This window comes from Aethalodelphis obliquidens, unplaced genomic scaffold (genome assembly GCF_003676395.1).
Source record: "Aethalodelphis obliquidens isolate GAN/ISIS:26980383/991018 unplaced genomic scaffold, ASM367639v1 scaffold11, whole genome shotgun sequence".
NCBI lineage: Eukaryota > Metazoa > Chordata > Mammalia > Artiodactyla > Delphinidae > Aethalodelphis > Aethalodelphis obliquidens.
Window position 1 is genome coordinate 11,373,040 of NW_020837955.1, and position 15,362 is coordinate 11,388,401.

At 36.9% G+C, this 15,362-nt stretch overlaps 1 protein-coding gene across 3 annotated transcripts in view; it reads left to right on the top strand.

Moving 5' to 3' along the window:
* Positions 1–13,380, top strand: part of BTAF1 (B-TFIID TATA-box binding protein associated factor 1) — a 94,740-nt gene extending 81,360 nt beyond the window's left edge. For all 3 annotated transcript variants that reach the window (XM_027112034.1, XM_027112035.1, XM_027112036.1), the window contains 10 exons: positions 484–561; positions 693–822; positions 2,982–3,123; positions 3,267–3,397; positions 5,254–5,379; positions 6,828–6,980; positions 8,808–9,019; positions 10,273–10,432; positions 10,819–10,989; positions 12,501–13,380. In XM_027112034.1, coding sequence (XP_026967835.1) covers positions 484–561; positions 693–822; positions 2,982–3,123; positions 3,267–3,397; positions 5,254–5,379; positions 6,828–6,980; positions 8,808–9,019; positions 10,273–10,432; positions 10,819–10,989; positions 12,501–12,644 — 1,447 coding nt within the window. In that variant the 3' untranslated portion in view covers positions 12,645–13,380. The remainder of the gene's footprint in view (positions 1–483; positions 562–692; positions 823–2,981; positions 3,124–3,266; positions 3,398–5,253; positions 5,380–6,827; positions 6,981–8,807; positions 9,020–10,272; positions 10,433–10,818; positions 10,990–12,500) is intronic.
* The last annotated feature ends 1,982 nt before the right edge of the window (positions 13,381–15,362 follow it).

Here is a 15,362-nt window from a genome sequence, read left to right on the forward strand (position 1 = left end):
TCAGTACTTGAGATGACTGACTGGCCTTGACTGGGTCATGCCCCCAAACCAGTCTTTGTGGTCAGGGGATAAAATATTGTGAATGGCTTGACCTGATTAAAATGCTTCATCTCTTTGGTGACTATGAGGATGTATGATTGATAGCTCCCCCTCTACCCCCCAGCACAACATGGAATGGTGAAGGAATAGTGAGTGCCTCCAAGGAAGAGGTGTTGGCAAATAAAGTTAAAATGACCTCCACATTTTGAGTCAGGTACCTGTCTCTTTTCTAATCAGACTGAGTTAGGGCAACAAGGCCAAGTCATAAGAAGAATGGCCTTCAGGTATCAGGGTCATGGATGTAGAGTAAGCAGAAGGGAATATTGGGCTTAGTAGGTAGATTGAAAGCACTTTATACAATGGCATCTGTGGTTTTCCCCTTGAAAGCATATTATAAACTTTGCAGATTCCCCATTTTGTAATCTTATGTATTTTTAAATACAGGTTACAGCATCAGGTGAAAAGGCACAATCTGATAGTGGCTTCATATGATGTTGTGAGAAACGACATAGATTTCTTTAGGTAAGAATTAAACTTTCTTAAAGAAAGACTTAGTATCAAATTCAGAGAGACTTAGTATTTTCCTGCCTCAAAGACTTCATATTGTTCCTGACATATAGTAAAAGATGCTAACATTTTTTGTTTTTCTTCAGAAATATTAAATTTAACTACTGTATTCTTGATGAAGGCCATGTCATCAAAAATGGAAAAACAAAATTGTCAAAAGCAGTAAAACAACTGACTGCTAATTATAGGATTATTCTTTCTGGAACACCAATCCAGGTAATTATTTACCTTTTTTTTTTTTTTTTTTTTAATATTTGCCATGTGGCGAGAAGGCTTGGCATTTGACAGTGAATTAAAGAGGTTTTTTTAGTTTATAGGAATGATAATTTCCAATAATTATCTTGCTTTTATAATGGTTCATTTGGTATGTAGCAGTATGTGAGCAAACTAAGTTTTAAATCTCATATTTAAAATGTAATTTTAGGCTATGTAAACATAAGTCTTATAAGTCTTATAACATAAGACATAAGTCTTCCACATTGGCTATCTTCCTTCTGCAGTATAATACAATCTGATTTAACATTGAAAAGCTAGAGATGATTCAGAGGTGACTCATCATATAGGAGAGGTATGAATACCTGAGATTAGGAAGCAATTGAAGGAAAGAGATTGTAACAGTTTATCTTAGAAAAGGAAGGAGATGGCTGAGTATGTAGATGCCTTTAGATATTTTTGAGAGATTCTCTTATCTTCCAGAGGAATTGGTTGCAAATGTTCACATCTAGCTTGGATAGCCAAGTCTGATGGGAAGATACCCTCCATCATTCTCCAGTTGGTAGGAGGGTAGACACCAAGTGACCTCTAAGATTGCTTCTGACTCTTAAAAAAATGATGGTTCTTTATGTATTTGTTACTTTTCTTTTATATTTATTTTTGGTGATGGACTGACTACTAAAGTATTATGGTTTTGTCTATTAAGTAAACACTTCAGATTTTAATAACCACAAGAGAGAACGTAATTACAAACATATGAAAATTTAATGGAAGTAAGAAAAAGTACATTTAAAAGGGAAAAAGGGACTTTCCTGGTTGTCTAGTGGTTAAGACTCTGCCCTCCCAGTGCAGGGGGCATGGGTTTGATCCCTGGTTGGGAACTAGGATCCTGCATGCCACATGACACAGCCTAAATAAATAGATAGATAAATAGATAGATAAATAAATAAGAGGAAAAAATCACTCTTTAGGTTTGTTTTTTTGTGTGTGTGTGGTACACGGGCCTCTCTCACTGCTGCAGCCTCTCCCATTGTAGAGCACAGGCTCTGGACGCGCAGGCCCAGCAGCCATGGCTCACGGGCCCAGCTGGTCCGCGGCATACTTTTTAGGTTTGATATATCAAGATTTGTTTTGCTTATATGGAAACTTCACAGTATTTTAAAATTGATTATAGCTTTCACAACAAAAGAAGTATTTGTTTGCTTAAAGGCTCTCTTTTCCCCTTCCACACCTCAACAGTTTAGCTCTGAAGCTGTAAGGTGGGTGGGTTTCTGCACCAAACAGCCATGGTAGCCCATGAGTCATGGGGCAGAGCCTAGGTGGGATTAGAAGGGTTTCAGTATAGAATGGCAGCCCAGCATGGTGAGCCACTGCTTGAGCCTGGTGAGGAGGCCTTCTGGAAGGGGTAAACAGATGGGATGGTACCTTAGGATCCACACATACTGGGAAAGCATCTAAAATGAAAAAGTGTTGATTTCTTTTTTTCTTTTTTCATGAAACTCCAACAGAATTGGAAAGAACCTGTGCCTGTTCCTCATGCCCCATAAATACTGGGTAGACTTGACCTATAACCAAACTCTTCTAGGTTTTCCTGTGTTGAAGAAATGGTGGTATTGGCCAAATTTCTTAAATCTTGCTGCTAATCTGAGTCTCAAAGTTGAAAGAATCAGACATGTATTCATCTTTCTCCTCTTCTATTTACTACTTGATGGAACCTACCAGTAGGATTTAAATACCATGGACCAAGGCTTATTCTGGTGGAAGAGACTTGAAAGTTTCCTCCAAATAGGATAGAGTATTTTCTCCAAATTTTACACGTTAAAATATAGACTTATAGAGACTTCCCTGGCGGTCCAGTGGTTAAGACTTTGCCTTTGCAGGGGGTGCGAGTTTGATCCCTGGTCGGGGAGCTAAGATCCCACATGCCTCATGGCCAAAAAACCAAAACAGAAAACAGAAGCAATATTGTAACAAATTCAATAAAGACTTTAAAAGTGGTCCACATCAAAAAAATCTTTAAAATATGTGTATATATAGACTTATACCCAAAAATGTGGTGATAATCGATGTCATCACAGTGGGCTTTCATTAATGTTCCATTTTTAAGTATAAGGAAATAATCCTAGTACACAAGATAACTGGTGTTCCTTTCTTATATTCAGAACAACGTTTTGGAGCTGTGGTCATTATTTGATTTCCTCATGCCAGGATTTTTGGGGACTGAACGCCAGTTTGCTGCACGATATGGTAAACCTATATTAGCAAGTAGGGATGCTCGAAGCTCCAGTCGTGAACAAGAAGCAGGTATGAAAAAGAGATACAGTTATATACTCTGTGCAAGTGAATATAATTTATATCTAACTTTTGGGAAGCCATTTAATCTTATTATTAAGAGAAATTAATAATAATAATAAATAGAATTAAGTTAACCCTCTTATTATTAATAGGTGTTCTCGCGATGGATGCACTGCACCGCCAAGTCCTGCCATTTCTTTTGAGAAGAATGAAAGAAGATGTTTTGCAGGATCTACCACCCAAAATTATTCAAGACTATTACTGTACTCTTAGTACTCTCCAGGTTAGGAATCTGGTGATCGCAGTTGTGGTTGGTGGTGGTATGTTTATTAGGGGAATGTTTTGAACAAGCCACAAAAGTATTGAATAAAGGGGATTTAGCCTTTGGTTTGTCACTCTAATCTAGCTTCTACTTCCTTAGACTTCAGGAATACTCAGTTTCAAACAGGTGTAGATAAAACCTAAATGAATCTGTTTGGATATGTAAGTACACATTTGGGTATGTGCATTTTGAATATAGCATTAAAACAAAATCCAGTATCATAATTGCTTTGTTATATATGTCTAGTTAATTGAAAAAGTTGGAAGGTTAAAATGATACAGAAGTAAGCCAATGTTTTATAAGGGCAAGAAGTCTGCCTATAATGTCATATCCTTGCAGCAGCATTATAGGTGTATACATCAGGGCTGAGTTGGGAAGTGGGACCTTGTCCCTTTTAAAGTATTGCCAGTAAATTTCCAAAATAAGTATTGGCTTCTGCACAGTTCTGATTTCGTACATAGAGACCATTATCAAAGGAATTTATTGTATGCCTTTCCTTGTGCAGTATTTTTGTAAGGGGAAACTGTCTCTTGTCTTAGTAAGATATGGCCTATAAGCAGAATTTTCTGTTTGAACGTTTACTTTGTGTTCTAGGTTAGTGAGCATCAGTCTGTTTCAGTATTAGAGTTGATTTAGTATGGTCAAATGAAAAAAAGATATACAGACATACCTGGAAAACTGCTTCTTTCCCTCCAGTGTATAGACATTTAACCTTTTAGTATTTATCTATACAACCTGAGTTTAGTGGACAGGACACTAATTTAGATGCTAAGAGCTCTGTGATCATTTATATTATCTACCTCATCTCTCTGAGCCTCCATCCCTCATTTGTAAAAATTGGATTAATATTTCTTGAAGGAAAAATTTTTAGAGGTAAGGAAATCAAGACTTTTTAAAGTTAAGTATAATAAAGAGAAGGTGCCATGTGAAGAAACCTGAGATGATATACTGGGGGTGGCACTATAACACCTCATGAAACACGCTTAAGCAGTCTGGAGGAAGGGGGCTGGGGAGGGAAGTGACATTTGGGTTCGTTTTGCATCTGCAGGTTTTTATTCTCTGACTTCTGTTCTCTAGCACTCTAGATTCTCTTCCCTTTCACATTGTTTTAGCATATACAAGGCAGGAACCCAGACTTCAAGATAATACTTTGAACTTGGTATGGGTTCTGCAGTTAGTATCCTTTTTTAAACTTGGTCTTTTGAAATATACCTATTAGGGTCTTGACCACATAACTTCACTTAAGGAAGATTTCCTCATTTACTTGTAAAGGTTAAAGTTCTCTTTTATTGGTAATGTATTTCTCTTCTTGAACAGAGTGGAAAAATTGGGTCTAGGACTATTTGACTATTTTTTTAAATATTTTAGCAGCCAAACAATGTGTTAAACTTGTTTTCTAAATGTAATTTAAAAGGAATTTACCAAGATGCAGTGGATCATCTGTAATCAAGTAGTGAAATATAGGTATCATAATTTATTTTCTTTGATGAGGGCTGATTTAAATTACTGCTTTTATTGGCCTTTGCTAGTTATGTGGGGTTTTTTTGGGTTTTTTTTTGCGGTACGCGGGCCTCGCCGTTGTGGCCTCTCCCGCTGCGGAGCACAGGCTCCGGATGCGCAGGCTCAGCGGCCATGGCTCACGGATGGGCCCAGCCGCTCTGCGGCATGTGGGATCCTCCTGGACCGGGGCACGAACCCGTGTCCCCTGCATCGGCAGGCGGACCGTCAACCACTGCGCCACCAGGGAAGCCCGCTAGTTATGTTTTGAACAATTGAAAATAATTATACTTATTGCTTTCATGGGGGGAATTTTACAGGTTCAGCTCTATGAGGATTTTGCTAAGTCTCGTGCCAAGTGTGATGTTGATGAAACAGTTTCTTCAGCTGCACTTTCTGAAGAAACTGAAAAACCAAAGCTTAAAGCTACAGGCCATGTATTCCAGGTATATATTACAGTCCACTTTTTAAATGTTGTTGAACAATGTTCTTCAGTGCAGCAATTTTTACATGGAACACTGAAATACGGATTTATTTGGTTTTTTTCAGTATTGTGTATACATTCTTGAAGACAGGTAAAAGTACCAATTTAATTTATTTTCATATTCATAATTAGTAATTAATAAGTAATTTAATATTAAAATTAAAGTAAAACCCACAATATATGTTTGTATATTACATTAAAAGAAGGGTTTTAAAATAGAGAAACTTTTATTTTCTATTCAAAAAATATTTGAACATCTACCACAAGGCAGTAATTTTTCTATAACCTCAGGGGTTAATTAAAGCAGTGGACAAAACAGACCCCTTCCCTTGTAGAGGTGAAAATTGATTAAGTAAGTAAAATATATATATCATGTAAAAGAAAATAAAGGAGTATGGGGTTATACAGTATAGGAGTCACGGTAGGTTGTGGTTTTCAATAGAGTGATCAGGGATGTCACTGAGAAGGTGACATTTGAGCGAAGATCTGAAGGAAGATTGAGGCATGCAGATATGTGTGTGTGGGGGGGAGTGATTCCAGGCAGAGGATACATAAAGCACAGAAGTCCTGAGACACATGATGAATGTGCTTGAGAAAAAAGAGTATCAACTCACTTTTTTTCTTTCCCTTTTGAAATATTCCACTGTAGAATACTTTCCAAACCCCCTTGTCACCAATAAATTAAATACTTGTAGCAGTTTTAAAGATAGAAATGGGGAAAGGTGATTTTGAAGGCTTATACCTCTCCCACAGTTTCTGTCATAGTGCTTACGGATACAGTTGAGACCCAAACTATAAGCCAAGTAAATGACAAAAGACAAAGGGTATGGCTGAATCAGAGAAAGAAAAAAAAAGACCTGAGGGGGTTCTGATTCTCAAACACAACCACTTGAAACACAACCACCTAGTTCCACCTTACCTTTCCCACCACCAGACCTGTTGAATCAAAATACTGTGTAGAGGAGAGAGATTTACAGATTTATAAGGTCCTCAAGAAGTTTTTATACCCACTGAAGTTTGAGAAACCTTTCTTTAGAAAATGATGTCTAGTTCTAGAATCATCTATCAGCATTATCAGGCACTTTGAGTGGGAAAGAGTTAGCTAGAAGCTAATAAATAAGACATTCTTTCACGAGAAGCTCATTGTCTAGTGGGGGAGACAGACATAAACAGTACAATTTATACAAGTTATAAATGCTGTCACAAAAATAAATACAAGTCGTGTAAGAAACACAGATGAAGACATCACAGATGAGGTACTTGAACTGTTTCTTGAAGAATGAGCAGAGGAGTAGTGAGAAGGAGAAGAAAGGCATTTTAGATAGATGGACTAGCATAGGAAAGATACTGACATGAACATTTGTGCCATGTGAAGGAGACTTGTGTATACTTTCTTCCCCTTTCTTAAAGGCATTACAGTACCTGCGTAAACTGTGCAACCATCCAGCATTAGTCTTAACACCTCAACACCCAGAGTTCAAGAGTACTACTGAGAAACTTGCAGTTCAGAATTCTTCTCTCCATGATATTCAACATGCCCCTAAACTCTCGGCTTTGAAACAAGTAAGTAGGTCTTCTAAGTGTTAGATGTGTGTTGTACATTCTTGGTCTGTAACAGTAGATAAATTTGCTTTTCCAAAAGATTACTGAGGTGTTTACTATTTCTTTTATTTTAAAATTTCGTTTGTTAAATTTTTGATACAGCTTTTTAAAAAATTGTGGTAAAATATATAACATAGTATATGCCGTTTTAACCATTTTTAAGTGTAGAATTCTATGGCATTAATAACATTCACAGTGTTATGTAACCATTACCACTATTTATTTCCAAAATTTTTCCATCAACCAAATAGAAACTCTGTACCTGTTAAGCAATAACTTCCCACTCCCCTTTCTGTAACCCCAGGGAACCTCGAATCTACTTTCTGTCTGTATGCATTTGCCTGTTCTAAATATTTCATGTACGTGGCACCATATTGTTGTTCTTTTGTGGCCGGCTTATTTCACTTATTTTCAAGGTTCATTCATGTTAGAGCACGTATCAGCACTTCATTCATTTTTATGGCTGGATAATAGTCCTTTGTTGTTGTTGTTATTACCACCACCAGTACATTTTGTTTATCCAGTCATGTGTTGATGACACTTGGGTTGTTTCCACCTTCTGGCTATTGTGAATAATGCTGCAATGAACATTGGCTTGTTTGAGTCCCTCTTTTTAGTTCTTTTAGATATTAGACCTAAGAGTGGAATTGCTGGATTATATAGCAATTCTATGTTTAACTTTTTCAGGAACTGCCAAACTGCTTTCCACAGTGGCTGCAACATTTACATTCCCAAGCTATGTGCCAGGGTTCTGATTTCCCTACATCCTCACCAACACTTATTTTCCTTTTTTTTAAGTATAGCCATCACAATAGGTATGAAATGGTATCACATTGTTGATTTGATTTGCTATTCCTATTGACTAATGATGTTGTTTTTCATGTGCTTATTGGGACATTTGTATATCTTCTTTGGAGAAATGCCTGTTTAAGTCCTTTGACTGTTTTTTCATTGGGTTGTCTTTTGGTTGAGTTTTAGGAGTTTATATTCTAGATATTAAGCCTTTATCAGATACATGATTTGCAAATACTTTCTCCCATTCTGTAGATTGTCTTTTAACTTTCTTGGTCATGTCCTCCATGGTGTCTGATGAGAAAAGAGGTGTTCATCTCATTGAGAATCCCTTTTACATGAAGTCACTTTTGGGAATTCCCTGGCAGTCCAGTGGTTAGGACTTGGCGCTTTCACTGCCGGGGCCCGGGTTTGATCCCTGGTCGGGAGACAAAGATCCCACAGGTCGTGTGGTGGTGGTGGGGTGGCCACTTTTCTCTTGCTGTCGTCAAGATTTCGCTTTTTGTCTTTGTCTTTGAACAGCTTGATTATATGTGTCAGTGTGGATCACTGGAATTAATTTTTCTAGGAACTGCTTGCTCTGCCATTTGCTCATGTCACTCTTGGTATAGCTTTTAAAAATGGAGTTTTAAAAAATTCTGGAATTTGGAAAGGTTAAATTAAAGGAACCAATTTCAAGTTAATGTAAATGTTAATACCATTTAGTTTTTCTAGCCTTAAAAATTAAGATCTTATTGTAAAACCTGGACTTTATTGTTTTAGCTTTTTGTAGTTATTCTGGCTTAAATTTTATTGAGAATAAATAACGGATGAAGATTTTAGATTTCACATGGGCTAGTGTAGAAAATGTTATAAATGAGAGCCCCAAATGCTAATCTGCTTTTCAGGTCACAGGTAAGTTAACCTTTTCTCACCACAAAGAGAAATATTTATTTTGGTGAGATTGACTGCCTACTTTTATTGGACATCTGTGTAACAAGTGATTCTTTTTTCAAGTTGCTGTTGGACTGTGGTTTGGGAAATGGCAGCACTTCCGAGAGTGGCACAGAGTCTGTTGTAGCCCAGCACAGGATACTGATCTTCTGTCAGCTTAAAAGCATGCTTGATATAGTAGAGCATGATCTTCTCAAACCTCACTTACCCTCTGTCACTTACTTGAGATTAGATGGTAGCATACCTCCTGGTCAGAGGCATTCCATTGTTTCACGGTAAGTGGCTTCTAAAAATCTTACAAATCAAGTTATAGTCAATTTATTATTATTACTTACATAGAAGTTTGCCTCATGAAGTATCTTCTTTGGCTAGATATTTGCAAATGTGGTTTTTTTTGTATAATTGAACCCAACTAAATCTTTACCTTTTTAAAATACAGAACTGCAGAAATATAATTGAATAGTTTGTTTAGTTAGGGGGAAAAAAGTGTGACTGTATTAGGAAAGCACTCCTAAGGGCATGAAAGAAATTTAAGGCATCAACAAAAAATAGAGATAACTACTTTCCCCTCATCTGTTTATGGGAGTTGGGGCAGGAGGAAGCAAACAAGTGGCTTAACTAAGCTCTTTATCCTGATCCCTCTGTCTCTGCTGAAAACAAGTTGGAAGCTGGCCTAGCTTGGAAGCAGAATCACTGAGTACAGTGTTTCTTACGTGTGGTCTGCTCCCTCTGCTTTGGAAATCGCAGGGGTTCATTTTTAAAAATGCATATTCCTAGGTTCTGTCCCAGGCCTGCTGACTTCAAGAGTGAGCATTTTTAACGAGCATCCCTAAGAGATTTTTAGGCACAAAACAGAGACCCACGAAGGGACTTTGAACCCAGGTTTGACTCTGACTCTACCATTGAGGCAGTGTTCTCTTGGGCCTGTTTATTATCCACACAGCCTGAGAGTCTCTCAAATAACAATAATAATATCTTATAGAGCTATTGTAAGAAATAACATAAAGCATATAAAGTACAAAGCCCATTGCCTGACTCAGAGTGAGTAATAAATGATAGCTTAGTAATGTTAGTTTTTCTTTTTCCTAGAAGCTACCAGATGTCCTTTGTCAATATCTTCTAGGACTAGTACAATTTTAGCAACCCTCAGCACGCTAATCTTCTACCTTCCCTGACTGATCTAACCTTTCTCTACACTCTTCTGTCTCCATATGTTAAATGTTCATAGTTGGGTTTTGTCTTAATTATAATTAGTGTTCCATTTTTGTATCCATTTTGCAATTGGACTTAATTGCTAGGTATGAAATTTCTGACATGTTCTAGAATACCTTCTTTCTACTACTAAAGATGTTATGTATATTAAAAGAAGACAGTCTGAACTCAGGTGGTCACAGAAATGTCTATGTCGTGGATTATAAAGCAGTGTTCTCATTTGTGCTCTTTAATTTTTATTAAACAGTTCAGTTTCTGTTACTTGAACTTTAGGAAGAAATGTACTAATTTTATTTTTTAATATCTATGTTTTTAGGTTTAACAACGATCCATCCATAGACGTTCTCTTACTTACAACTCACGTTGGTGGCCTGGGGCTTAACTTAACAGGCGCTGACACAGTGGTATTTGTGGAGCATGACTGGAATCCCATGCGTGATCTACAAGCCATGGACCGGGCCCATCGCATTGGGCAGGTAAAAAGTCAGCACTCACAAGTGTTAACTTGTGCACTGGGAAAAATAACTCCCCCCAAAAGACAGGAAGCCTTGGTTTAAGTTCCTGCTCTTATGTTAGTAAGGGTTGTGACGTTAGGCAAGTCACTTAATTTTGTGGCACCATTTCCTCATGCGCTAAATGAGGTGCCTGGGCTAAGAAAACCTGGGAAACTGTCCATTCCTAATATTCTGTGATCGTCTACAAACATTTTAAGGTCATGGGCACAGATAAAGAAAACACAATCCTAATTCAATGGTAGTTAAGTACTTAGTACAAGTATGCAAGCCCTCTGACTTGGTAAATCTCAAAACTTACTTACCCATTTATTCATGCTACAGTTGCTTAACTTCTTTTTCTCATTCAGAAACGTGTGGTTAATGTGTACCGATTGATAACCAGAGGAACGTTGGAAGAGAAAATAATGGGTTTGCAGAAATTCAAGATGAACATAGCAAATACTGTTATTAGCCAAGAGAATTCTAGTTTGCAGAGTATGGGGACAGATCAACTCCTTGATCTGTTTACTCTTGATAAGGTAAAGAACTTATACAATTTGTTGTATCTTTAATGTATTCACAGACTTCCTGGGACTGCTTGGTAAAAGTATTAAAAGGAGCAGCAAAAGTCATTCACTTTAGCATCACCTAGACAACCCTTTGAGGGAATTTTTTGATGTCCAGATAAAACTCTCCAGGATACTAGGGCATGTTTGAAGGTCTGACTTTCTGATTGATGTCTCCAGTGTCTTCCCCAGGTTTTCTTTCCTTAGTCCCTACCTGCTAAAGGACAGCTGTTTCTGGAGTCAGCTAGACCTGGGTCTGTGTTTCTTGCCCTGCCTCCTATTAACTGGCGACCTTAGGCAAATTAACTTCTCTGACCATCTTCAGCCTTGGCAGAATAACAATGCCTATATTACTAGAGTTACGAAAATAATAAATAGTAGCTGTTGTTGTTAATGTGGATGATGGAACTAATATATATCAGATAACAATCCATTATCAAAGGGTGCACCAGCTGGACATATTGGTTGGTCTAATAATGTAAAACTAATAGGGTTGGATTTAAAGTCCTGTGTAGGTTCAGAAAATCAGCTGTACACTCAGTATAAATTAGGGTGAGAAATGGCCTTATATAATGCAATTAAACTAGCTGTAATAACAGAATTATAGTGTCCAAATGTGAGAGAAAGTAGTTCCACTCGACTCTGTGTGTGTTAAGCCACATTTAGAATACTGTCTGGTTCTGGGTGCTGCATTTTAAACAAACAGTAACAAATCAGTGAATCCCCAAAAGATGGCCAGAATGGAGAAAAGTTCTTCAATCATGTCACATAAGGGAGATTGAAAGAACAGGATCTGTGTAACCCAGAAAAAAAGGCTCAAAGAAACATGGCTTGCTTCAAATGTATTTTATTCCATTTGAAAGAATATTCTTATGGGTGACTTTCAGTGAGCAGAAACTGGGCTCAAGGGGTGTTCCAAGGAAGCAAGAACGACTGCCATAAAGGATCTTATTGGCAAAATTTGAATATGGCCTACATATGAGATCATGTTAATATACCAATATTAAATTTCCTTAATTTGATCTTTGTACTTGGGTTATGTAAGAGAATGTCCTTGTTCTTGGGATAAAGAGGCATACTATCCACAACCTACTCTCAAATGGTTTTGGGAAAGGCTGATAATTTATATATCTAATACTAACATATACACAGGTGTGTGTATATATATATATATATATATATATACACACACACACACACATAAACACACACAAGGGGAGAAGAATGACAAAGCCAAATGACACAGTTAACAGTGAATTCTTTGCAATGTTCTTAAAATTCTTCTCAAATAAAAAGCGTAAAATGATAAATTATTAGGGCTGTGGGAAAATAGGCTATTTTATGAGTTCACAAACTGCCCCATATTTTGAAGTATTTAACTCTGTTGAAAAAGTGCAATGTTAGAAACAACTATGATATTTTCAAGGAAAATAAAATTTCTGAAATTAATCTTTCATTTTATCTTTCTGCCAATTTTTCTTAAGGATGGCAAAGCAGAAAAAGCTGACACCTCTACTTCTGGAAAAGCAAGTATGAAATCAGTTCTTGAAAACCTGAGCGATCTGTGGGATCAAGAGCAATACGATTCAGAGTACAGCCTGGAAAATTTCATGCATTCTCTCAAATAACTATCAGATATTGTAAATGCAATTGCTGCTAGTTCAGTAACATTTCTGCTGATATTCAGCAAATTTCAAAGTTTATGGTGAACTTTTTAGCTCAATGTGTAAATAGATCTGAAGAATATTCAGCATAACGCTGGTTCTTGTTTCACTGGGGGGAACAAGTTATTCTCAAACATTTGCACTGTATTAAATTTAAATGTTAATGTGAAATGGTTTAAATTTTACATGCTGAATAGCTGCAGAGCAGAGGAACCAAACCAGGTTTACATGTGCTACCATGAGGTGTTCTTACTGGGAACAAGCCTCCTATCTTTACATAGTAGTCACTTTGTACAGGATAATATCCATGAGTACGTTAGTGTTCATGTACATTTTTCCTTTTAAAGAGAACTTGTTTTTATAAATGATTAAAACTAGGGCTTTTTTTTGTATAAAAGCCTTTAATGAGCCATAATTTTAAGAATAATGACTACAATACTGGTCACTCTTGGAACATGAAAATCTTAGACAATTAATTGAACCAAACCTTTGGTGGAAACCTTTATATATTTAATGCAAAGGCATAGTGTTGTTCAAATCTTTAACATCATTTTGTTAACTTTTAAAACATCACCTATTCTAAATACAGGTAATGTTCTATTTAAGGCTATCATAACATCCTATTAAGAGGGTGTTCTTTTAATTTATCTAAGGGCTAGGATATAGCCAGATTCTGAGGACATATCTACTCAATAGGTTTCAATCGTATATATATATATATATATATATATATATACACACATATATATATATATATATATAAAAAATATATATTTTTTGTAACTATGAACCTATACAGTTTTCCAGAAGTAGATTTTACACTGTTTAGAATTTCAAAACCTATGGTGAAAAGACTGTTTATCGTAGTAATGCATGACTGTAGCATAAAAGGGAGAAATGATTCCTTTATACACACAAACATACATAAATACACATATCTATATGCACAGATGTACCTATCCTGCATCCGAAAGGGTGCTTGGTATTGGCACTAAAATCATGTAGTTATACTGGGCAGCAGTAATTGGGCATGAAGCTGATTAGTGTTAGAAAAGTGAGCTCAATAGTGAGGGTGGGTATATGTATATAGATATGCATGTATGTGTATGTATATAATTTTATATATTTCACACATAAATTAATACATGCCTGTGTGCATATATATGTATGGGATATATTTGTATATACATGTACAGGAAATAAACATCCCCCAGGTTTGTGGCTGGCCATACACACACATAGGCATTGGTTTCAAAACCATCAGACCTCAGCTGTAAAATAACTTTTTGTTAAAATAAAGTTATACTGTTCTGCAGCATTTAGACATGGATATGTGTCACATTTCAGTAGCTTTGACAACCATACTGTAACATTAAACATAGCATTCCACAAGAGAATAAAAAAAGATTTAACTGTAAAAATATGTGCAACTGTGTGTTATTTGTAGGAAGTGATCACTAGAAAAAGCAAAAGATTATTAGTTTAGATATGGTCAAAAAATGCTCAAGATCTTTTTTCTTACTAATTAAATGGTTATTTTTTCATTATTTAGGACTTATAGTCAAATTTGGTGGAAGACAAAAAGGAAATTCTTGACTTTATATAGAATATCCACTGTACATAGCACAGAGAAGCTGTCTGAGAATGTGACCACTCAGAGGCAAAAGTGGGGGGACTATAAGAGCATAATAGAAATTACAGAAAAGTAACAGCGTTGCATCACGTATCTGTTCCAAATATTTAATCCCAGTACAATCGTATACCTCCCAATTAAAGGTAGACCTCCTAATTTCCCAGAACACATGCTGGCATCAGTGGACTCTTAAGTGAAATTGATTGCAGGAACATCTGTTATCAAGTGTCAGAGTACTCATTGTGAATCTACGAAGCAAAAACTTGAGTTGTGTCAATAAACAAAATATTTGCTAGTCACACAAATCAGTGTCAGACATCAAAAACTACCTCCTGCTTAAAGAAAGGGTTCCCACCGGTCTCTAGTAAGTTCCCTTAAACCAGTGAAGTTCTGTTGAAGAATATAGGGGCTGATATCCTACTATCTGTGTAGGGACAGCAGCCATGGTTTCAGGCTTACAGGAGAAAGTGGAGCTATAACTTAATCCTCTCCATAAAGCCACAAAGAGTTCACGTATTGAAACAGGACTAGTAGAACTGTCCAAGAGCCCAGAATCACAAAGTCATCTATGAGAAATCAGAATCCCAGAATACCTGTACCAAAGGTAAGTAAGGTTGGGTTATTTTAAATGTATAGCTATAAGAACCACAAATTAAGAAAATAACATATCAACTCTGGGACCCTAGCAGAAGCAAACAAAACTGCCCTATAGGAACAGTTTCAGATAGGGTCCCTTAGGATTGCCACAGGGAAAAGCTTCTAAGATTAAACTCACACACACACAATCTACAGGAGGCAATGAACTACCAGGAGGAAGAGTCAGCAGATGCAAATAGGAAAATTCGTTATTTCAAAACTGCAAATAGGGACTTCCCGGGTGGTCCAATGGTAAAGAAACCACCTTACAATGCAGGGGACGAGGGTTTGATCCCTGGTCAGGGAACTAAGATCCTACATGGCACGGGGCAACTAGGCCCGCGCCACAGCTACTGAGCTCACACGCCACAACTAGAGAGCCTGCGTGCCACAAACTACAGAGCCCACGTGCT